The sequence below is a fragment of the Electrona antarctica genome (genome assembly GCF_951216825.1).
Source record: "Electrona antarctica genome assembly, chromosome: 2".
Classification (NCBI taxonomy): Eukaryota; Metazoa; Chordata; class Actinopteri; order Myctophiformes; family Myctophidae; genus Electrona; species Electrona antarctica.
This window is the reverse complement of record NC_136807.1, coordinates 43092681-43118375: the sequence shown is the minus strand read 5'-3', so window position 1 is coordinate 43118375 and position 25695 is coordinate 43092681. Positions and strand designations below refer to the sequence as shown.

Genomic DNA, 25695 nt, shown 5'->3' with positions numbered 1-25695 from the left:
GTGACGTTCCTAACTAGATCCGTTCTCACACAGACCTCCCTCCCCCCTTGAGTGCCACATAAGCTCACGTTTTATAGTCTTTTACTTTTTGTTTTGTTTTTTTAGCACATCAACATTGGCTGTAAGTAGCTTCATGCGCATCCATGCACACCTGCAAGCTTTGTTTTCATCCTATGTGTGGCTGCGCTGCGGTATTGATGATACGTGAAAGAAGCTGACAAAGCTGCACAACTATTTGTTCTTCTCTTAATTAAGGGACATGAACGGTTCCCTTTCAAACGCTGCCGTGCGGCAAACCACGTCAAAGCACAACTCCTGTTCAGTTCACACATCCATGGCCCTAAAAACCAAACTCGCAGTGTTCCCTGCTGACCGCAGTGTTAGACCGGGGTTCACGTAGGCTCTGGCCCACAATAGGACAAGTGCTGACCTCTGGCCTCCACGCTGACCCCTTCTCTTCCAGGGGTTAGGGGCTGTGGCAGATGTGGGTAAACTTCCCCAGTGAACTAGAGAATGGGCCCCACTTGTTAAAGAGCTGTGTTTTCTCCCTGGCCTTAGAGTAAAGTAAACCTCCAAGTGGAAGATGGTTCTAATTGGGAAAGGTTGAGAATTGGGTTTCAAATAGCGGAGGACCAGATGAGGAGCACAATGGATATCAGTAAAGGGGTGTGAGAACTCTGTGGATGAGAAGGTGTTATGTACGTCCATCCATGCTCCTAATTGGTCAGATGAATGATTGGTGAGCGTCAAAAGCAGTCCTCAGAAACATCACTGCACAATGATGTAATTGCTACGGCCAATTACACAGCGCAGGTCAATCCAAGTAAATGGAGAATTCCGGTATAAAAACTGAAACATTTACACCAGTAATTAACACACAAAGACATAGATAGTTAGTTAGCCATATAAATGTCAATTCAAATTGGCACGACAAGAGCCTGCTTACTTTTTGCCATTATTTAAAGGAACAACAAAGTCACTATTCTTTTTGGAAGATTAGCTGGTGCTGCTAGTATGATAGATAGATATCTTTGCGACCATAGGTCACAGATTACTACGAAAACCTGAAAAACCTGTCTCGTGACACGCTCTATATATGGCCGTCTCCATATAAAGATCACAACACTGCCCTCATCAAACCCCGGATAGCCATACATGAAGACTGTATCATCACGTAGATCTGCACATGGAGCCGGCCAGCAACTCTACATCTGACTTCAAACCTCAAACCCTTAGATCTCCATATACAGTATGGAGCTGACCTGTTCTGACATTCTAGATGTTGATTCTCCCCACCCGTCCTTCGTCTACGATGTCTCCCTTTTGACTGATTCCTGTCCATTCAACCTCTAGACGGGCCTGCCCCAAAGTTATTAGCACAGCCGCGCCCGGCAGCCGGTGCAAGCTAGAGTTCTCAACAGGCCCAAAAATTAAGGCCCGGCCGTACCTGGGCCCTAACTGGGCTGTCCCGAGGCCTTGCCTGGCTTTACTAATTAGCACACATTTTACGCCCTACCCAGCCCGAAAACCAAAAAATATATGGGCATTCCCAGACCTGTAGTTTCAGCGTGACCTCGCCTCTTGCTTCTCGCCCTCAGGGCGTCTTACTGCCTAAGCCTTTTTCGCCAGGCAGCCACCAGGGCACAGAAATCAAATCACACGTGACACAATGCATATAGACAACAATACATTTACACAAAACATCCTGATCCCTTACAGAGAAAAGGTAGGCTACCTAGTAACAGTCTAGTTAAAGAGAGACATCACTTATGTGCAGATATTATTCAAAAGTCCTTTAGGCCTACCGTGGGGACGAACAAGTATAGTATGTTGTTTCTAATAGATTACTATTTATTGATTGATGTGATACTTTGAAAAAGACATACTGATATACAGTATTTAAAATACGTCTGCAAACTGATTTTGAAATGCACAATCCAGATGCCTGAAGCCCTGAATCATAGAATATTGTGCCGTGCTGGTTTGACACCAGTAGGTGGCACTCATACTCAACCACCACTGTTCCAATTCCAACCCATCCAACAGGTTCCAACAGCATCCAGGCTAGAGCCTAGACTAGCTACAAGAAGCCAAGAAGGCCCAAATCATCACGTTCAGGTGAGTAATTATTTAGCCTTAATTGCCCTTAAGAGAGAAATAATGTTCACACTTCACACACTATTATTGCAGTAGAAAATACAAACATGTAGGCTACTGACCGTTCTGTTGACAGTTGACTGTTTTGTTGTGTTTTGGCATGGCACCATGCATGGTGGTGGCACTGGTGGCATCATGTGTTGTTCATGGCTGCCGCATGCGTTTGTTTTTATCGCCATAATGGAGACCTGCGACATGTGAAATACCAAATGTATAGAGTAGAGTACTCGATACTACTTATATGGCTAAGCTAACGCGTGCACACTTTAAATCAGAAGTTCAGAAACGCGTCATTACATGTGAATGTAAGTCCGTGCGTGCCGTGCACACAAAAAAAGCAAAATGGACATGCACCAGCCCCCCCGCGCGCGCGCTGTCGCACGAACGCACACACACACACACACACACACACACACACACACACACACAGACAGACAGACAGACACACAGACACACAGCAACATAGTATAGCCTGCCATATATTATAGCTAAAGAAGTAGATAAAAATGAAATAATAATGATAATAATAAATAATAATAGGCTATATTGGATTGAATTAAAATGAACATCATTCTTAATATAAATTAACTATAGGCCTAGAATTTTCATAAGGGTAGGAGGATATGTTATTATGTAATGTCAGGTTTTTATTATAGGCTACACCTATCCATGGTTTGGTTGCCCGAACAAGTTCAAATATGCCTGGATTTTTCATTTTGGTTACCAGGGCTGTCGCCTGTCTTTTCACATGCCAGTAAAATGCCATGGCATGCAGGCATTTGGTAGACTCTTGTTCTAATGACTGGTGTTGAGTCACTGCATAAGACTTGGGGTAAGACCAGAGACAATGGAAGAGAAAGGTAATAACATGGCGCTTAAATCACCTTAAATGGGACAGCCTAGCTGGGTTCTGGGGGTGACTCTTTCTTTAGCTCTTGAGGCATTGCCCATCTCCTCTGCCCAAAAATGCAAGGGCGTCGACCCACAGCAGCATCTTTCCCAGAGTGTCAGCAGGGGGTTACGGAGGCCGTGAATGTCACCGAGTGTGAAAGTTTCTCATTTTTGTCCATGGCCCAAAGAGTCATAAATGTCTTGTTCCTATTGTGTGGGAACTCATCTTGGACATTGTCCCTGTGGTTCTGCCCACCGGTCTCCAATAAGTGGAACATGGTCTCCTATCGAGCAGCAGTCTAGCATTCCTGACATTTCCAGTCGACTGTCTGTCTGGCATGAGGTCACCAGAGACACAGTCATGTGGAGGAGCGCTGTTTTGGTCCGTCTTTCCCGGTGAGGAGTCATTGAATGTCTCCGAAATGGAATTCCATTGTCTTCAACATGTGTTCCAGTGAGCTGGTCAGGGGAAAATCTAAATAAAGTCATTTAGGTTTGATTGTTTGTAATTTCATTCATTTGTGAAATGACGCTAGTAATGTTGATATCTGGACTCTCTGGAGTACTTCAGCAGTTGATCTGTAACACACACAGACAAATCAAAATAAAGTCATTTAGGTTTGATTGTTTGTATTTTCATTAATTTGTGAAATGACGCTAGTAATGTTGATATCTGGACTCTCTGGAGTACTTCAGCAGTTGATCTGTAACACACACAGACAAATCAAAATAAAGTCATTTAGGTTTGATTGTTTGTATTTTCATTAATTTGTGAAATGACGCTAGTAATGTTGATATCTGGACTCTCTGGAGTACTTCAGCAGTTGATCTGTAACACACACAGTTCTGGCATAACTCATTAACCACCAAAGTGGAAAAAATTAAAGATGCAAGACTGGCTCAGATGCAATTCCGCGTATATTTTATTGAGACCGCTTACGCGTTTCTGCAACAGCCTTCATCAGAGCAGATTAAAAAAGGCTATAATGAAGAGAAGTAGGGTTGAATAGAGAGCTGCAGCCTGTAAAGTAAAGTAATACAGGTAAAGAAAGAATAACAGGTGTGCTTCCTCTGGATATTGCCCTTGGTTAAGGCAGCTATAAATACTAGCTCATTTCATCATTTTTTTAAAACTTTTTCTGCACGTATGTTTTGTATTGTATTGTGTTTTATTAAAAAGGGTATCTTTGAAAAGCAAAGAAAAGGTCCCGGCCTCCCGCACAGTACTGTCTGTCCTGATGAAGGTCTAATCGACCGAAACGTCGCCCTAATAAAGAGCAACATTTTGGCAAGTGTCTGACAGTGTGCGGGACCTTTACTTTGTTTTTCAAAGATACCCTTTTTTTGTGGCTTTCGCCTTTATTTGTTTTTATTTTTTATGGAGGGACAGACAGTAGGCTGACAGGAAATGGGGAGAGAGATGGGGGGAAGACATGCAGTAAAGGCCGTCGGGATCGGGAGTCGAACCCGCGGCACACTGCCAGACTGGATTACCAGCCAAGGTGCCTGGACCACTGAGCCATGGCCCAGCAAAGATACCCTTTTTAATATATGCTCTATTGCCCTACGTATCTGTAACTAGCCTTCTGGGGTGTGCATCGGCCTTTTACTAAAAAGGTATTGTGGTTTTATGAAAATAAATTAAAAAGGACATTTTCAACCTCTATTTTTAAAGTAAGAATCTGCTCTCAAACAGAAGAAAAAAGATCTTGTGTAGTCAAATAATCATAATGTAATCAACGTGATTCAGGTTGATTGCATCCAACTTATCTACAGAATGTACATATAGGCTATTTCTCAAAATATACTGTTCAATGATCAACAAACATTATATTTTTCAAACAAACAGCATACCTCCAGGCAAATCAAATATGAGTTGCAACATAAGCAAGTATTTTCCAAATCTAGAAACAACAATGCAAGACTCTAACAGAAGTGTAGCCACAGTAGAGGCAGGGTTGGCAGCTGCAAGTTGAGGTAAAAAAAAAATGCTTTTCCACATTACAAAAACGCTTTCCCACTTCATTTGAATAGCCAGCATTTTATATTATCTGTTGCCCTGCCTTTAGCTGTAAGGACATGCAGATGGCCTTCCAAAACAACTCCAGAAAGTTACCCATGATGACCTCACAGAATCGAGTGGCTCTCTTTTTTTTCTCAATCTTTGTGAGAAACTCGCTCAAGCTCTAAACACCCCATTTAACTTTCTGACATCACAGGAATAACATCATTTTCTTTCAGGGTGATTTCCCAGTCACAGCCCCCCTCCTTCCTCACTATTTAATATCTTTTCATCTATAGGGTTCCTTCCTGCCTCCGCTGTTTTAACTCGAGATTAACTGGGTGGAGAGCAGAGAAAGAAGTAGTGAGATCCTGGGCAGCACTGGGGTCAGTGCTGTGTTACATTGAGTCCCTGGAGGGGAGGAGATGGGCCTGATGCCGGACTAGTGGCCGAGGGAAGGCATCTACCTAATAATCTCTACAGCAGGAGACTCCACTTCATTATGAATCTGGCCGTTTTTTCCCCCAGAAAAAGGTAACCAGGGGTTCACTGGCCTTTTACTTTCTTGGGGAAGGATAACTTCCAAACTGGTGCCACTTTGCCATGGCTTTCTTTAATAAAGTGTGTCCTCTCACAGAGGGAAATTGCTGCATTTCATGTTCCTTTTAGTCCAGAAAGATTTGTTTTCTACTGTTTATCAGCAGATGTTTGACTGTTTGACAGTTTTTGGTTTTTTTCTGCCTCTTCACATCAAACGTTTACAGGTGTAAAGAAGAGCGAGTGAATATATATCCTTGTTTGTACAAGCTCCCAATGTTTTGCAGTTTAGAGTTACAAGTTGAAAGAATGGAGGAAGATAACGGCACAATCAAATATAAGGTGCGTGGTCAAAATATTAATATTAATATTAATACAAGGCAGAAATTAGGCGGAAATGCTTCTTGTGCAAGTTGAGAAATATTTGCAGCAGATATAAATAGCAGCAGATATAGAATCACGGTCTCTTGTAGTTTTTACTTTGTAGCTATTAACTGTCTGTGATATTACCAATTCATAATAGCAGCCATTTATACATACATCCAGTGCAACTCTTTGCGTTTGTGGTGTCTCCCATGCGCAGAAGTGGCATTGTATTTGGAAGTGCGCTTTATAGAGGCCCCTCTCAACGTGTTATTCCTATTTAGGATGTTGTGTTCATGGTCCCCTGTTTTTTTAAGAAATGGTGCTCCTGCTAGATTTGGAAGCCAATATTTCAGGCAAACCGTATAAAATATCAAAACCCTCTTTGATGCTCATTGTCACATGACTCCTCCTATGATCATTTGCACTTAATTTGGTGAAATGTGGATTGGTATCGCACCACCATGAGGCTGATTTGAAACATTTGGGGTGGAGTGTCTTCCTTGGCAGTGAACGCAAAAGGTTTGATGCTTATTAATTTCCAAGGTTAGCCAAACAGACAACAGACAGGCACACACCGTAGTAGTAAGTGAATGAGGCGAAAGTTGTTGAGGTTATGAACTCTTACTTGTGCTCATAAATGGGGGAGCATCATGCAGTGTAAGTGACCCCCTCAAGGTGCAGGTTTTACTGCTCTAGATTAAAAGTCTCGTTACTGGGAGATTATTCCGCTTAACCACTAAACAGGAGCGTGAAGTTCTGATCGCCCCGAAGGCTTCGGAAGCCTCAATCGCACAGTAGGAGAATTCATCCAAGCTGACCATATGCTGCCTCCCTCTTTCTCCCTCCCTTTGGGGGGGAGATGCAAAGGTGGTAGGCACTTAGCTAGCAGGTAGCTATAGGCTTTCAATCTAAATCTGCACCCAGCATTTAGCATAACCCAGTGTGTGGAGAATGGACTGGGACATAGATGATGGAGCACCGGATCACCTGCAGTGAGAAGATGGGGTTAGGTTTGCCTCAGGGCCGGCCGCGGCCGGCTATAGCTTGCAGAGCAGTGAGATGTGATCAACCTGAATCATGTTGATTACATTATGATTATTTGACTACACAAGATCTTTTTTCTTCTGTTTGAGAGCAGATTCTTACTTTAAAAATCACACCCGTGTGAACTGAGTGGTGTAAGGTCTTATATAGCCTGATCAGCTCTGATCTGAGGTAATGTCTGACGTAATGAAATCACACCCGGGTGAACTGGGTGACCGTAGCAACCATGCTCATTTTGGTACGAACAGACAGACAGACAGACAGACAGACAGACAGACAGACACGTAAACTAACAAAGCCAGTCGTAGGAGTGGTTTACACCACTCAAAAATAGAGGTTGAAAATGTCCTTTTTAATTTATTTTCATAAAACCACAATACTTTTTTAGTAAAAGGCTGATGCACACCCCAGAAGGCTAGTTACAGATACGTAGGGCAATAGAGCATATATTAAAAAGGGTATCTTTGCTGGGCCATGGCTCAGTGGTCCAGGCACCTTGGCTGGTAATCCTGTCTGGCAGTGTGCCGCGTTTTTTTAAGAAATGGTGCTCCTGCTAGATTTGGAAGCCAATATTTCAGGCAAACCGTATAAAATATCAAAACCCTCTTTGATGCTCATTGTCACATGACTCCTCCTATGATCATTTGCACTTAATTTGGTGAAATGTGGATTGGTATCGCACCACCATTGGGGTGGAGTGTCTTCCTTGGTCTACTGGCAGTGAACGCGAAAGGTTTGATGCTTATTAATTTCCAAGGTTAGCCAAACAGACAACAGACAGGCACACACTGTAGTAGTAAGTGAATGAGGCGAAAGTTGTTGAGGTTATGAACTCTTACTTGTGCTCATAAATGGGGGAGCATCATGCAGTGTAAGTGACCCCCTCAAGGTGCAGGTTTTACTGCTCTAGATTAAAAGTCTTGTTACTGGGAGATTATTCGGCTTGACCACTAAACAGGAGCGTGAAATTCTGTCCCCGAAGGCTTCGGAAGCCTCAATCGCACAGTAGGAGAATTCATCCAAGCTGACCATATGCTGCCTCCCTCTTTCTCCCTCCCTTTGGGGGGGAGATGCAAAGGTGGTAGCCCATACATTTTGGCCTATCACCTGAGGCATTTAGCTAGCAGGTAGTTCCTTAGCTATAGGCTTTCAATCTAAATCTGCACCCAGCATTTAGCATAACCCAGTGTGTGGAGAATGGACTGGGACATAGATGATGGAGCACCGGATCACCTGCAGTGAGAAGATGGGGTTAGGTTTGCCTCAGGGCCGGCCGCGGTTCGGCTATAGCTTGCAGAGCAGTGAGGTGTGAAGGGTGACCATCATGGGAGCCTTTTGAACTGCAGGCTGCAGGTGGAATGTGCTTTGTCAGCAGGCCACCCTTTTCATAAGGGTCCTACTTAAAGGACAACTTTAGTTTTTTTCAACCACGGTTCATGTTTTTGGTTGTTATTAGAGAAAGTAAAAGATGAGCGTTCATGTTTTTGAATTTGCTGCTTTCTTTCGTTTTAGGGATATTAGCTGTTTTTGACAGGGGGCGGGGGCATTCGAGCATGGGGCTAAATATGTATTTCTTTACAAAAGTTTATTGCGATTTCTTTTTTTATTATTTACTATAGTCCTACAGACCCCAATACATTACATCTGGCCACAGAAGATCACAGGATCTACTGAATGTGAAGGTAGCCTACTGGTGTGTCATAGGCTCAATATGCCAGTTTGACACATTCAGTAGATCCCATGATCTTTTGTGGCCAAATGTAATTTCTTGGGGTCTATTAGGACTATAGTAAAGAATAAAAAAAGAAATCGCTATAAAATGTTGTAAAGAAATACATATTTAGCCCCATGCTCGAATGCCCCCGCCCCCCTGTCAAAAACAGCTAAAATCCCTAAAACGAAAGAAAGCAGCAAATTAAAAAAAGATTACACTCACCTTTTACTTTCTCTAATAACAACCTAAAACATGTCCTTTAAACCATTCAATCTGGGAAAGCATCTAGATTGTATGCATTGCTATTAAAAGATAGCATATATCCAAGCTCATAGCACAAAGTGACGCAGATCTGCTATTTTAGAAAAATCGTTAAATTATTAACTCTTTAGATAGGTGTCTGCTTCTATGTATATTCACATTTATGGTCTGTATTAATCTGATACATTGGCAGGCCAGGAGTGCACACGCATCCAAACTTTATAGTTGCTGGATAACACCATTTTTGCTGATCCCACAGTGCAAATTATTGAAGACTAGTACTACAATGACAACACGGGTTGAAACGTTGTCTTCAATGAACTGCTGTTTGGGAGCCGTAGAAATTGTGTAAGGAAATCCATTCTTTCCTAATGTGATGCAGTACCACAGCAACATGGTGGATCTGAAGGTTAAGAGAGCCTCAGTGCCACGGCTGTTGTTTTTACTAACCATTGTGTAAACCCCCATTCAACACAAACTTCAAGGCACGTGATCCCCAATGCAAAGTAACTTTACGAGCAGATTGAATGATAAATGGGCTAAACTGATTTGGTGGATGACACCGCAACCTTTCTTCACATGTACCCACTTGAGGGTTTGCGAGTATATCAACATTGGAAGTTGCTTGAATTCACGTTGATTCTCCAGTGACCTCGATCTCATTTCCCCTGGATTTTCTTCCTCCAGTGAGTCCAGTCCGACCCTGTAAAATCCTATCCTGCTATACATTTAGAAACCTCTGTTTGATTCTGATACACTTTTATTTTTTACTCAGTGGGTTGATCTGAACAACATAGACCATTTGCATATGAAGAGAAGACGGTGAGGAAGGCAATCTTTCACTTTCCCCAAAATTTAAGCCGTTTATTATTAGCATTTGTTGTGAACGCCCCTCACAGGCAATGGGTAGGGCTGGGACGATAATCATTATTATCATTTAATCGTGATAAAAAACTCACAATAATCATATCACAGAGATTTCAATGTATCGTGACATTGAGCTCAGTCAATCATACACTGACACTGGGATGAATTAGCTTTTGTTGAGCTGCAAATTCATTACCAAATTCAGTCTTAAACCCTCTATATTTTATCAAATGGACCTGTGAAGAGCACATTTGGTACGCAATTATTTCACTCTACACAAATCAATTCAAAAGTGACATTTTGAGTTTTAAGCCCATGCAATTTTCATCCCTAGCAATGGGATGGTTGCAATACATAACCCAATGGACAGGGTGGAAATGGCAGGTATGGACTATAGCAGTGGTTTTCAACCCTTTTCACATCAAGGCCCATTATTATTGGGAATTTGAGCCACAGACCACCATTTGATGAGATTTAGCCTCTCAGATCCAAAACTAAAGAATATTTTGTTGACGTTGGACAAGACTTTGTCCACAATTCCATGCTGTATTGATGTTGGTACCATTAGGAGAGATAACAGGCAAATGTTGAATTGTGTAGACTTGTAAATTAAGTAATGCAGATGTTTAACATTAACAATAATGTAAAGACCATAAAAGAAGGTTATAACTAAGTGATTTATATTCTTGAGTTAGCTTACTCTATGGCAGATGACGTACTGTATATGTGCTAAGGAATAGAAATAGTATGATTTATCTTTTTAATGATTTCACTCTTTTAAGGATACACCTGCTGTAATTGAGAATTTGTGATGTGAGCTCCATGGCTGAGTTGTCCCATTATTGCCCAGACTTTTTTAATATTGCCACACGTACACAACAACATTTCATCATAATTATATGCCGCGACAACGCCGGGACAATGCTCCACACGTCCCAAACTCTTCTCCAAAACTATGGAATGCACTTCCCATCACAATCAGAACTGCAGCCTCACTCCCAATTTCCCGCCGTAGTCTGAAAATCCAACTTTTCAGACTCCATCATGGCCCGTAGCACTTATATAGCACTTTATGTAGACTTAGATAGCATTTTATACAGACTTCTATCATGTTACGTAGACAGCGCTAGAATTTTCATTTTATGTAGTCATAGCACTTTATAGTATAGTATAGTATAGTATAGTATAGTATAGTATAGTATAGTATAATAGTATAGTATAGTATAGTATAGTATAGTATAGTATAGTATAGTATAGTTTAGTTTATATGTATAGTTTCATTATATAGATATTCCACTGTTACGTTCTTAGCTTACGCATGTTTTTTTTGGTTCTTTTTGCCTTTATTGATAGATTACAGTAGTTTGACAGGAAAGGGAGAGAGACAGGGAATGACACGCGGCAAAGGCCTTTGGGCTCTGGAGTCGAACCCGCGGCACGCCGTCCGGGTGGCTTGGCAGCCTAGGTGCCCAGATGGTTGAGCTAACCGTCCGGGCCAGCTTACGCATGTTTCATGATAACTACTTTTTATGTATGTGATGTATTGCCAAGCCATGCTTTTTGTTCATGCTTAATAAGTCACTCTGGATTAAGAGCGTCTGCTAAATGCCTAAATTGTAAATTGTAGCAAGAAAATGCTGCCAATGTTAACGATATTTTCAGCAGCATATATGCTGAACGGAATCACCAACCAGCACAGATCGTGCAGGTTGTCACATTTTTAGTGGCCTTTCAAGGAACTCAAAAGTCAAATTCTAGAGCTCTTGTTTAGATCAGTCGCTTGTTTAATAGTTACATGAATCCACAGAGTCTGCCTGTGTGACTGGAGCCACATGACTTGGGATGCTTGCTGTCCTGTCCATGGAATCCCTTTGTGTCTCCCCTGGCCCTGGGCAGCCATCCACAGGGGCTCCAGACCAGCATACCTCACCGTTGCTTCAGACCAGCCAGAGCAAGGAAGTCAGATAACCACAGTATATGATAATACGGCCACCAGAACAAGGGAGGGGATTTGTTAGCTGGAATCAGATGGGGCAATGTATACTCTGGGTTCTTGATGTGGAGATATGGCATTAACATAAGATGAGAAGACTTAAAAGAAATTGTACACAAAAGGCCACAATTACCATAATTGTTTTACAAACTGTTCCAGCTAGGATAACATCAACAAAAACAACTACAAACTCTGATGTTTCTCAGATGTGCAAAGTGAGTCAAATAGGACTTTTCTGTTTGGATGTATGGGCCGTCAAGACCAGAAAGTAGTTTTTTTCCAACTCGGTAGGCGTTCCCGCAAACTTCCGGGTATGATGATGATGTCACGCGCATACAATCTATTGCTGAATAAGCTCACGGTGGAGCTATTTTTCAGAGGGAGATGCTTTCATTTACCTATAGGACTAATTGAATTGACTGACTGAGATATGCGCTGCTTATGTTTGCTGTTTTGTAGCCACGGCCTCGTGGCTCACTATGTGACATACCGCTGCTCATAGCCCGCATCATGGCCCCCGCGGTCCCCCAGACAGCCCCCAGCCAGCCTCCAGGTGGGCCCTGCTAATGAGCCCCGAATCGCAGCTCTGCTGTGGGCCTCCTCTTCCCAGGGTTGGAGGGGGCCATGGTTGGGAGGGGGGGTTCAGAAGTGGTGTGATGGCTTGGTACACAGGGTCAGCACCAGGCAGGGGGCTGGGGATGGGACAAGGCAGAGTAACACGTGAAGGAGAGCTGAAAATCACACTTTTCAGACGTTATTAATGGGCGGGTTTATATGAGTGTGGGAAGATGGAGTCTGAAGGCAGTGTAAGGAAAAGGATATGTCACTCACTGTATGCTGAAAGAGGGGGCCATTTTTTGTGCCCTGTAATCTCTGTTCTTTGGAATTGACTAACACAGTAGCCCACTTGTTTGCTTACTTATTGAATGGGCCAGGCACTACATTCCCTCTGCCCTTACAGTGTGAGATATTTCCAATGTAAACAGACCCTCCTTCAGCAGTGCTGTGATACGCGTGAAAGAGAAAGAGTGACTAATGGGAGTGTTTGTCTGACTCTCTGCCGGCCTCCACTTTTGTTTCCCGGGCTTTTGATCCGATTGATACATGGTGTTTTCAGAAACACAAATCGTCTCCTGTGCGATGTTTAGCCCAAAATAATTCTCAAAGGCAGGGCACAGCCTGTGAAGTGTATGCATCTCTACATCAGAGGGTGAAGTGGGCCCAATGGGGTTTGTTTAGGGTTTAGGAGTGTCTTTGATGAAAGGATGGTGAAGGAGTTGACTGCAAACACTGCAAACACCATAGCACCAGAGCATTGAGCAACCGAAACATTATCTTGACATTTCACTTCTGGCACAAACTAATCCTAACACGCGTTAGTGTTTGTGGCCTTTGTTTTACCTCTGGCCTGATTTTGAAATGTTCTGAGCTCAGCATCCGCAAGAAACAAGAAAGGATCGATTTAAGGCGGGTTTTTTTCTTCTGTCTCTCGTAAAGCGCAGTATTTCTTTTGTTTGCTGAGTGGAGTGATTCGTATGTAAATAGTCACTGTCTTTCACATTAAAATCTGTTCTTCAGTCATCACAGTGACACTGACAGTGTGGTCTACTGTCAATGTCAGACAACCCTGTATCTTGTCTGTTCCTGTCTAGCTAGCTTGTTCCTGGGAATATCAGCTCAAGAATGGTTTATGGGCATAGATTATGTTTTTTTCCTTCATCCTTCTTTATAGAAGTAAATTGAGTTGGTTTTACTGGGGGCACCACCATTTGCACGTGTTGAGTATCCCATGGTGCTGGTCAGTCAGAGTGGAATACCCATGTTTCATGGAACTTTCCAGCATCATAAAGGACCCTTTGTCACCCAAGAGCGGGGTCATCTCTCTCCTCCATCGGCCGATAAACGCTCACATTCTCCACCTTTCTTATGATTTTGTTTAGCTTGCGGGCCTCAAACAAAAGTGCAAAGGCTTGAATTATTCACAGGGAAATGCATAAAGGATTAATTTGCATTGATTTAGCTCCTTAACAAAAGGGAGTCATTTTTTTGTCCAGAGGAACTAGAGAGCAGAACATTTCTTGAACCAACCAAAAGGAACAAAAAGATCAATGGCACCTTTAATATGGGTATGAAGACGGGAAATCTGAAAATTGGCTCTTTTGTGTAATATTAGTTTGAGGGATTTTCCACTTAGTCTGCAGCCATAAATTGTGTGTGACTTGTCTATGGAGTTTGCACATTTTGGTCACAAATCATCAGTCTAAATTTGAATAATTTGGCTTGTGAAGGTTTTGGAAAGTTTCCTTATAACCCAAAACACATTGAAGATTGTATTGAGGATGTTAATACGGCGACAAATGTGCTTTTTCTGCTGTGTGGTCATCTGTTTGACTTCATTCGCCACAGCCTGTGAAAAAACCCTGTTCCCTCTTTGCATCTGTTTGGTTTGGCTAAAATGGATTCGACACAAGCTCAATTAAAACCCAAAGATGACATTTTCTGCCTTATTTTTCTCAGTATATTTAAGTTCATTGGACCACTTCTCACCATATCAACCTTTTGTAGTAATTTGGGAAATTGTTTTTCTTGTACACAGTGTTACCAAAACTTACATTTAACACAAAATATTATAAATAAACAAGAGTTACAATGAAGATTGATGCTTAATAGGAACACATATTTTTGTTGAGCTAATGCTATTACCCGTTCGTGATGCCTATAGTCTGTTTGGATGTAGTCCAAAGTTTTAAAAACTTGCACAAAATTAAACTTGCTTTCATCCACTGTTCTCAATGTGATATAAGTTGAACTTGTAATACAGAATGTATTATCCTATTAACATTCACATAGCTAACTCCCACATGAAACACTATTGTGAAGATCTATGATCTCACGACATGGCACATTGTGAGCTTCTAGATCAGCCATTTTCGTTATTCATCATATACAAGAAGTACACAGGGCCTGTTCTGAAAACCACAAGTGTGTGTGTGTGCGCACATGTGGGTGTCGTGAGCTCCAAGGAATAAAGATTGGGAACCGTGGCACAACCGTAGCTTAACTGTAAGATTTTCTTTTTTGTAGCTATAGTAACTAGCTTTTAACGGTCCCTTTAATAATCTGTTTGGGGTGATTTCTATTTATACGCTGTAGCACTTTTCTAAAATTGTAAAGTAAAATGTAGCCTATTATTATTATTATAATAATAATAATAATAATAATAATAATAATAATAATAATAATAATAATAATAATAATTATTATTATTATTATTATTATTTGAATGGTTAATTAAAGAAGGAACATAGTAGATTTAAAAGCTTAAGCTTGTAAACTGTTTAGTTGGTTTCTTGCCCACCAGCAACACGTTATGGACATGTGAATCTTAATAGACAAGATGTAATGCAACAGCTCTTTGACACTTGCTTTTGCAATAATTCAATTTTCAAATGCTTTGCCATGAATGTTTGATCTTTTGTCTTTGCTATGCCCACCCTCTGTTTTTAACTCCCAAGAATTTGTAGGCAGAGGGAAGAGGGGGCTTGGCAGTCGCATAGTAGAGTGCAACCATGTTAGTGCCCAAGAAGGCCATATCTGTCATAGCGGATTCCACTGAGGACCAGATGATATGAATGAAGTTCACTGGTGTGCCCAAGCTGCAAGGGTGTAACTCAAAGGGCCGCGCTGACATCCTGTAATGGAATTATGTGGACAGTCTCTCAGATCCATTAACTTGAAATGGTTCCACCCCCCCCCCCCCCCCCCAATTCAACCAGTGGGGCTGCCATGTCTTTTCTCAGGGGAGGCCTCTGAAGTCATATGAAAAGACCTCCTCTGTACTCATTGTGTTCATTGTCTTTGTAAGCCTGTTATTAAAGGGGGGGGGGGGGGGGGGGAATCAAGTTACGGCACACCACTGATGAGAACGCCAGACATTTTACAGTTACAGGTGGGGGGTATCTCCTTAACTAGGCAACTCTGCTTATTACTCAAATTAAATTGGATGAAAAAAGAATTCATTCCACCTTGGGTTCAAGAACCTATAATTAGACAAGACTCTAAATGACTCCAAATGACTGCCTTGCATCACTAAAATTAGCAAAATTGTTGTTATTATTAAAAAGCTAATGATTAAGAGATGTACATAATTACACTGGTATTTATATAATTATCTATTTATGTAAGTATCGTAGCATACCACATTTGTGTTTTTACTCAAACATGTGGCAGCATGATTTGGACACTTGTCAGTTTGCAGAACCAGAATCTGTGCTTTGTTCTAAAAATATTCTGATTATGAAATGTATGATCTGCAGGCACCAGAAATTATCAATCACATTTTTTGTTTTTATATAATATCCATTAAGTGTAACATTACTAATGGTTACTTTGCTGCAGATGTATTTATTCCAGTGTACCCTTGGAGACTAACCACAAATGCACAATAATACTAAGCAGTTGCCAATATGGTGTAATGAAAATTTGCCTAATACTTAGAACGACGTCGTAACTACTGCATTTATAATCCTTCTCAATAGGTAAATGCACTGGAATGAGGCCGTTGTAAACGACTGTGTTATCTAACTATTAGCCATAATAGCCAATCTAAACAATAAGAGCTTATCTCACTTAGAAACTAGTTAACAACAAGCCGTGAAAACTCTGCTCCCATCCTAGTGTCTGGCTACAAGCAGAGATTGCATTAGTCTTGTAGTTTATACAACATTCCTCAAACATTTATTTAGGAATCAAATTAAAGGTTCCAGCAATTTCCACAATTTGATTTAGTGCTTTGTGTTTACCTAATCTGAAGCACTCGATCTGCCTTATGCAGACACCAGTGAAAATGTCCAAATGCGTCACTGCACAACTTTAAAGCCCTTTCCCATGTATTGCAGTCTAGTGACCCATTCTAAATAACCTATATCATTGAGGAACCGTGGTTTATAAAGGAGTCCATTGGAACCTCTGCTGAAAGGAGAAAGGATTTTTTTTTTTTGGTGGAAGCCTGGATGAAAAGTGCAAAAGAGGAGAATAAAGAAAAAGTATAGGAGATGTCAGGACGCCTTTGGAAGGAAAACAAACTGCAGGGACCAATGTGAGTTGACTTAATCTGATTAGACTAACCTCATCAACAGCCCACTTAAAAGGGAGAAGAAAGCCCTGAATTGGGCCAAGAAGCGAGAGAAAGGGGTCTGTCCCTCTGTTCAGAAAGCCAAAGGGGCTGGGTGAATACACCACATTGTACTGGACATGCTGGTCTGCAGATGGCAAAATGACAACAAACTGCTTGAAAAGTGAGGCAATATAATTGATCTCAGGGTTTTTTGCAGGTATGAGAACAACCAATGGAGTAATAAGATTAAGGAGAGAATAAAGCCATGAAAAATACCACTCTCACATTTGTGGTGCAAACATTCAGCTTTGAAGTCTTGACTGAATGCACCGGCCCCTGTAATTCCTTGAGAAATATTTCCAAATTTGTGTTAATTTATTCAAATGTTAACTTCTTATAAAACACCCCACAGCGCTGGTAATACATCTAACAAGAAATGGCTGTTTTAATTAGTGATCGGAATAGGCCATATCGGCCATAAAAATGCCATATCGGTAACGGAACGGTCTCAAAATAATACAGATAATTTAATCGGTTTTCACCAGCAAATAAATAAATAAAATCTACATTTCATTTGTGTACTCATGTCATTCAGTAGTCATTCAGTTGTGAAAACAGGCACTTGGAAAAGAGTTTATATAGGCTATTTATTGATTGATTGAATACTTTATTTATAGGATTTGAGCCAAGCCCCTAGGGCCTAGGTTTGTTTCCATTGTGGTCCTCTGTATAATATCGGAATCGGTCAGAATCGGTATTGGCAGATATGACCCTGCAAATAATCGGATATAGGTCATAATTTCATAATCGTGCACCCCTAGTTTTAATACCAGTACAAAGATGGATGTAAAACACAACAAAAAACAATAATAATCACTCCCTGTTTTAAGAAATCCTTAGCAACAATGCACACAAAATATCTTATTCAGGATCTTAAAGTCATATATGGAAACACATCTTTGAGTTTCAATTTCTTATTCAATCATTTATTTAATTAAATAAATCATCACCTGTATGTTTTGGTATTCTGTACAGTCACTACTGTTACCACGGAGGTGAAAGCAGCACATTTATCCTTATTTAAATAGTTTATGTCCAGTCAAAGTGGGCCGAGCTTTCTTTGCATGGTATTATCTTTAAAACACAGCAAATTAAATAATACAAAATGTATGATAGGAATTTAATGGATTCAAATATTGAAACAATAGAAAATTTGTATTTTATATTGTTTATGTATAGAGAGTATATGCGCATGCATAAAGTGGAAGGGGAAATCGAGTGGCAAATCGACGTGGCAAAGTGAGTATAATGTCGTTTAACGTCGTTTAATGCAATCAGATAGGACTTTTCACAATGTATGGGCTATCAAGGCCAGAAATTTTGTTTTTTGCCACTCGGTAGTCGTTCCTGCATCATTTCCGGGTATGATGATGATGTCACGCGCATAATCTCTATTTTACTAAAAGTATGGTTCTATTTGTTGAAAATGACTGATGTGATCCAGCAGCAATTGTTTTGAAGTTGACGTTGTTTTTTTTTTTTTACAGTTTGGACTATTGTATACTGTATGTATCGTGATTCTAAATTATGCAGAGTTTCAGGTATATTCTATTGGTCCTCTGCATTTCCTCCCTCAAAATTGGTCACAGTATCTGAAACAAAGTAACTGTTAAACAACATAACAAGTGTTGTCACTGGTCTGTGTTAGGGGATATTGTGGTAAACAACTATACCAGCACTTTGATTGGGGAGTGTATATAAAGGGATTGGCAGACCAACATGAGCTAATACAGATATAATTGACTCTCCTTGCTGAATTCTGCACACGGATTTGGGGAAGTGCAGAGGCTCATTACACAACAACAAATTAAGCAGGCAATAGCGAAAAGAAGCTGTTGAGCACGTATTGGATCTAGACAACATTCTACTGGACTAAGTCTGCAGCTTCTCTCTCCTCCTTGGGCCCTTTTCATCTCCCCAACTTCTGTCTGGCAGGCCTCTGCCTCATAAACCTAAGTAAAAAACCAAGTGCTTTCTGCTTTTTTTGTCTGATGAATGCCGATCAGCTCTTAAAAGAGCAGTGGCTTCTGTACACTGCATTCCTCTGGCTGGTCCCATCAGCACCGCCTATAATGATAATGATAGAGTCACTCGAAAGGTTTCATTCCGTTCAAGGAGAATTCCTGTTCTCTTTGATGTGTGCTGCATTGATCCTGCAGGATCTGAATGCAGGAATGGAGAGGGAATTATGGATGGGATGTTTATTTCAGTGTGGTCTGTTTTGCTCTCAATTGCCTGACTTGCTTTTTGTAAGGCATGATTTTAGATCAACTGATAGGTGTCACTCACCACTGTATGGTATTTCATAGTATGAAAGCCTTAAGTACTAAATCTCAGTCCCATTAACTCTTCCACAACTGTGGGGAGCAGTGGCGTAACCTGTGTGTGGAGCCCTGTTGAATGAGATCAGCATCATTGGGGGGCCGATCCGAAAGCAAATAAAGTCAATCTGAGCCCAAGCACACACAGCTGGCTCTTGAGACTTAGCGATCCTGGGTAAACAAGTGTCCAGCATGCTTCATCAGAGCTCACCCATGGAGGCCATGAGCCCTCGAACAATGACTGATACTCCACTAGAGACAGAACAAGAGGGGGGGATTAGTTATCTTTTATTACATTTGGACCATTTCAATTGACTGCTGGCCAACAGAGGATGATGGAATTAGACAGTGGTTGTACAATTACGATTACATAGGTCTCCATGGAAGTTGTAATACTTCCATTGTTGCTGCATATTGATTTAATGTAGACGTCTGACCCTCTCTTTTGTGGAGTTTACTAATTAAAAATGTTTATCATTTTCTTTATCACAACTGACATCAGAAAATGGATTCCTTCACATTATGAAATTGTTGTGCTTCTTTTTAGGGTTATATGGTCATTTTGTAGCTCTGGCCCAGTGACAATGCATGTGTTTTTGTGCGTCTATATCACAGTTTTAGTTAAAATTCCTTTATTTTTTATTTTTGTGGGGGGTGAATACACACATGATGCCACCTTGTGGTAATTAAGCCAGAATGTAAACTTGCAAGTTCCATAATGCATATTATTTTTTTTGTCCTAGTGCTACAGTGGTAATACATAACAGATTATCTAAAACACAGAGAGAACGTTGATGAAAACTGTTCATAATTTGGGTTGTTGTGAAACAGTTTGTAGCCTTTATATGAATAAAAATAAAAATAAATAAATCTAATTGAAGTTTAGGTAGTAGGTACCACTCCTGTTGGTCATGTTAGATTATAATCAATTAAGCTTATTTAATAAGACGTTTTACAATACAATGTGAATAAATGTCTCAAATATCGAAGTGGTCTCCACCATTTAATTTACTAGTCTGTATAACATGGCCACTAGATGGAGATATTCTCCATCAAACACTTGCACACAGACATGAACTGTTCATTCATTCTTTTCCCATAGATGTACCGGTATGTAGACTAATTATATTTATAGCCAGGACATCTTTGGGTCAGACTCAAGAAAGGCTAGAAGATTATTCTCCAATATAAACCTTTATGCCATGATGAAGACATCACATATTTCTGATTCTGAGGGACACCTGCAAGGCAAGGACAATATAACATTTACATAAAACTACACCTAAAGACAAGTAGCACAGGAAGCTACAGGACTGTGTTGTGTCTCATTTTGGTTGATTTGTGACGACGATTGATGGAGAAATTAATTTAAAAATGTTTCAAGAAAATTAAACGTTGCATTTGCAATTGACAACGCATTTGCACGCTTGTCTAGACAGTAAAATCGTTTGCTATCCCATATATATATATATGGGGTCTGGTCTGTAGCACAATGCATATCAAATTGGGGGTGCTTGTCTTGAAATTAAAAAACACTTTTCTATACTCCTCTGAAGGGAGTAAAGGACGACCATTCCAACGCTTCTCTGTGTCTGTATAGGCTGTAATCTGCAAATTGTGGCACGTGCTCCGCATGGGTGCAGGCGCACACGCAGTGCGACTGGCACGCGGGCAGATGTCGCTGGGCTCGCTCTGCCCCGCCCCTCCCCTCGCGCCGCGCGCTCCCTTTCGTGGCTCCCGCGCCGGAATGATTGACAGAGGGCGTTCGCGCAGCCAATCGGAGGCGCCCTCGGTTCCGTTTTTGCATAAAGTGGCCGTATGCCATTGGTCTCCTGCGTGTGGTTGCTGCAAACTGCCTCGCGTGCCATTACAGATGTTTTCTCGGAGGCGGAGAGACTAGTGGTGACTGCATCTTTTGGTGTCACCCGGCTCTCGTCGGGGGATTAAAACATTTTTTTTTTAAATGCAAATTTGTTTTCAAGTCAAGCCATGAAATGGCATAGCAAGCCACCACATCTAAATGTGGATTGTAATGGTCCATGCAGACATTCCCAGAAGTTTTACAAAAATGTTAAATGCTAAATATGCTGAATGAAGTAATATTATAAAAAAAGTATATCAGAATCATTTAGCCTATTTGTGAGGTACAAACACATTAAATGGTAGAAAGAAAAAGAACAATAACTTATGTAAAAATATATATGTTTGGATAGCCTACAGACTACCACATAGATATGCTATTGATTTGAATTTTGAAGTAGTCCATAATTAGGTACCCCTATAGATACTGTGCTGCCTGCGCGCACGCACGCGCGCGCGCACACACACACACACACACACACACACACACACACACACACACACACACACACACACACACACACACACACATGTCACACACTACACATGCACGGCCGTGGCTCTTTTAAGAACGGCAGAAAGTATAAAAAACAATTCTTGACGGGCATGAAAAAGTTGGAAGCAAACAGCCAAGCGCATTCCCCCAATTCCCCTTATCACTTCACACACACACAGCCAGCGCGGCTGCACGGCTCCTCCGCTTTGTTGTTTGTCCCTCCAGGGCTGATTGAGCAGCGCGTGACTGACAGCCCGCGGGGGTGTTGTCCAATCAGCGGCCTGCCCCGCGCCCAATGGGTGAGTCCGCGCGCCCATTGGCTGAGCGGAGTGTGGGAAAGAATGCAGAGAGGGTTTCACACGAACTGGGAGCACGCGAACCATCTATATAAGTACCGCCGGCGTGTGTCGGCATCAGAATATATCCTCTCCCTCTCTCTGCCTGACGCACGCTGCTGCAAGGCCCCCGCGCACGCACGCTCTTGTACTCAGATGACAGTTCAGCAGCGATAACAAGCGATATAGCTCATCACCCAAGCAAGCGGGACACCGTCCTGCTATATCACAGTCAGATCTATATAACACTACATTTTCTTCACGCTTGTTGTTGAGGTTTGATCCAAGCATTGATCCCCGCCGGGAATTTGGAAAAGTACTCATTTTCCAAAAGGATATACTTTATTTTTTCCTCTTCTCGTGGAGGGCAGGCGGTTTGATCAATAATGCCAGCCGACACCATGGAAAAGCAGACGGGATCTCCTATTGCTGGTGCCCCTGCAACTGGATCGCACACGCCAGATAAACCCAAAAATGCCAGTGAGCATAGAAAGGTAATTATTTGAATTAAAATGTCACCTTCATCACGTGTGATCAATTTCGTATGTGTTTTATGTGGCCAGTGTCACCTTGACTAAATAGGCTATTTATGCAGTTTGATGATGATGATGAGAACTTAGTGAACAGGAAATTAATGGAGAATTGTTTCTTTTTGCAGTCATCCAAGCCCATTATGGAGAAACGACGGAGAGCCCGAATAAACGAAAGCCTTGGCCAACTCAAGACACTCATCCTGGACGCACTTAAGAAAGATGTAAGTAAAAATGCAATGAAAGACTTTAATCATTTCATTCCAGTGGTGGGCTAATAATTCGCCTATACTGTGCACTGAATATGTGATGAACTGTTGAACATACGCTTATACTTGCTGTGTTGTCTTTCCACAGAGTTCTAGACACTCAAAGTTGGAGAAAGCCGATATTCTTGAGATGACAGTGAAGCACTTAAGGAATTTGCAGCGCGTCCAGATGACTGGTAAGTTAAAATGGCAAGCGTTTAATTTGGCCACGCTATAAACATTAGATCATAAAGTCTATTAAACAAGCTACTGAAAACGGAACAGTCGTGCGAAGTCAACAAGTTGCTAATTGTTTCCTCTCTCTTTAATCTCCTCAGCTGCACTATCAGCAGACTCCACCGTCCTGAGCAAATACAGGGCTGGGTTCAACGAATGCATGAACGAGGTCACCCGATTCTTGTCCACCTCCGAGGGGGTGAACGCCGAGGTGAGGTCGAGGCTCCTCAACCACCTGTCCAGCTGCATGGGCCAGATGATCGCCATGAACTACCCGCAGCAAGCCCCGCAGCAGACGCACCTCTCGCAGCCTCTCCACGTGCAGCTCCCGTCAACGCTCCCCATCAACGGCGCCTCGATGGGATCCAAACTCAGCCCGTGCTCGGAAGCCATCTCTCCCAAACTCTTCGGGGGTTTCCAGTTGGTTCCCGCGACGGACGGACAGTTTGCCTTCTTGATTCCCAACCCGGCCTTCGCCTCGACGGGCACGGGCCCCGTCATACCCCTCTACGCGAACGCAGGTGTACCTGTGGCGATCAACGCTACTAGTCCCATGCACGGAAGCTTGGCTCCGACCATCGCAACGTCTCCAGTCCACGGCATGACCTCTTTTGCGGGCGCATCCCAGGTGGTCAGCCCGGTCGGGGTCAGCATTGGGTCGGAGAGCGAGCCTGTGTGGCGGCCCTGGTAGCCCCTTCAGTCAGTCCACTCCGTCCATTCAAGGACAAGAGACTATAAGTGAAACCGGTTTTCATTGATTAAATTAGTTGCTCCGTTTTATGGAGCACAGGTTACTTTTGTTGGACTTTTGGCAAACGATGTTTTACATTTATTGACTGATTCCAAAATTTGGAAGCCGGTTATAAATTGCTGTATGCCTATCACTTGACGCAACAGAAGATTTATAGAAAATGTTTGCTACTATGAAGTACTTTTTATCAAAAGGTTTATTTTGTACAAAGTTGTTATACCAAAGCTGTTTTATATTTGATGTTTTATGATGAGAAAAGAGACTTTATAGGCTGTATGGCCTATGTTGTAATAAATCAGATCTCACAAAGTTACTGTTGACTACCTCGTGTTTCTGTCATTTCATTATCCCAGTCATATCAGTATTTATTCGTGTGTGTGTGTGTGTGTGTGTGTGTGTGTGTGTGTGTGTGTGTCTGTGTGTCTGTGTGTGTGTGTGTGTGTGTTGGGGGGGGGGGATGGTTCTTGGGTGGTGCATGGGCCCGTGCGTAAAAGTAAAATGTGCGTAAAATTTGAATTCTAACTTAATAGATTCCTGTTTTTGATATTCATCAGAATTTTACTTGAACAGATCTTTAATCAAAAATAAAATATGCCTAGACAATAAAAGTCAAAAGTGATGTTATTTTACACAATTTAGAACTCACACATGCACTTATCAGTTATCACCCGTTTGGCGGGAGGTTCCTTAAATGTAGCATGCTATGACAGGATAGTTGAGTTGAGGTAATAAAGGGGGTTATTTTTCTATTGCTATAAAGGTAATTAAATGTTTGAAAGGGGCTCTCATCCTGTATGCAGCGGGACTGCTTTCAAGAAGTCTTTTTAAACCCTATTCATGAGTCTGGGAATTGCGCTCTGGGGTTAATGTCACTAACAGATTGCCTCTATGTGAAAGGAGAATATATGGACGGATCCTCGCTGCCTTTTGTGTATCATTTGTTCAGTTATACCTCAGTAGTGTGAAAACGAGGGAACCTGCAACATGGGGAAGGTTTGTAGCCAACTGTATTAAAGCTGCCGGCAGAATGGATCAAAGCATCTCAGGCGTTGCAGTGCTGCCAAATGTGAAACTTTGTCCAGACTTTACATTTTCTAAAACCCCAAATCCTATTATTGTTCTGACAATCTGACCCCGCCTCTCTCTCTCTTTCGCGCGCGCACGCACACACACATGCGCGCACACACACACACACACACACACACACACACACACACACACACACACACACACACACACACGCGCACACACAATATCTCGCTCACTCTCACGCACACGCGCGCGCGGGTGCACACGCACGACACACACGCACACACACACACACACACACACACACACACACACCGTGTACCGACCACTGCGACCAGCCTATCGGTTATCCCTGCATGTAAACCTATCTCCCCCCAGTGAGTGGGGTCCGGAACCGGGGGACGTGTTGCTGTGTGTCGGGCGGCGTGGCGCTAGCCGTGTGTCAGCCACTTGCAGTCAGTTGGGCCCCTTTACTTGGGATTAGGTTACACCCCGGTGACCGCCGGTCAAATCCTTCATCCATTTGACTCCTCTAGCATGGTGTGAGCGCGCATGGCTGGCACTGGTTAAAAGTGAGCAATATGAACCTTAAATGTTTCCCTGGCCGGAGATGCAGTGCCACTTCAGCCATTTAAGCCTGCAAAGTTTTGCAAACTATTTTGTGTGTCAGCTGTGTGTCAATATAGAGATGATAACTTCATTGGCAAATAAAACATTGTCATTTAGGCTATACATTAATCTTTCATATAGCTATTTATCTCCCCGAGCAACTTCCTTGCAGTTGAACTTTTGATGCTAATTTGCGTGGTTGCTGTCTCACTTTCTCCATGCCGACTGTTGTTGCCCTGAAGATGACACCCTGTAAATGGCATTCTGAAAC

At 42.0% G+C, this 25695-nt stretch overlaps 2 protein-coding genes across 2 annotated transcripts in view; one reads left to right on the top strand and one right to left on the bottom strand.

Moving 5' to 3' along the window:
- The window catches only part of clstn1 (calsyntenin 1), a 324752-nt gene that overhangs the window by 236019 nt on the left and 63038 nt on the right, over positions 1 to 25695 (bottom strand). The window lies entirely within an intron of this gene.
- her9 (hairy-related 9) lies at positions 22127 to 24099 on the top strand. Its single transcript, XM_079524215.1, has 4 exons — positions 22127 to 22514; positions 22679 to 22774; positions 22908 to 22995; positions 23137 to 24099. The coding sequence occupies exons 1-4, from the start codon at positions 22407 to 22409 to the stop codon at positions 23724 to 23726; spliced, it is 882 nt and encodes a 293-aa protein (XP_079380341.1). The 5' UTR covers positions 22127 to 22406; the 3' UTR covers positions 23727 to 24099.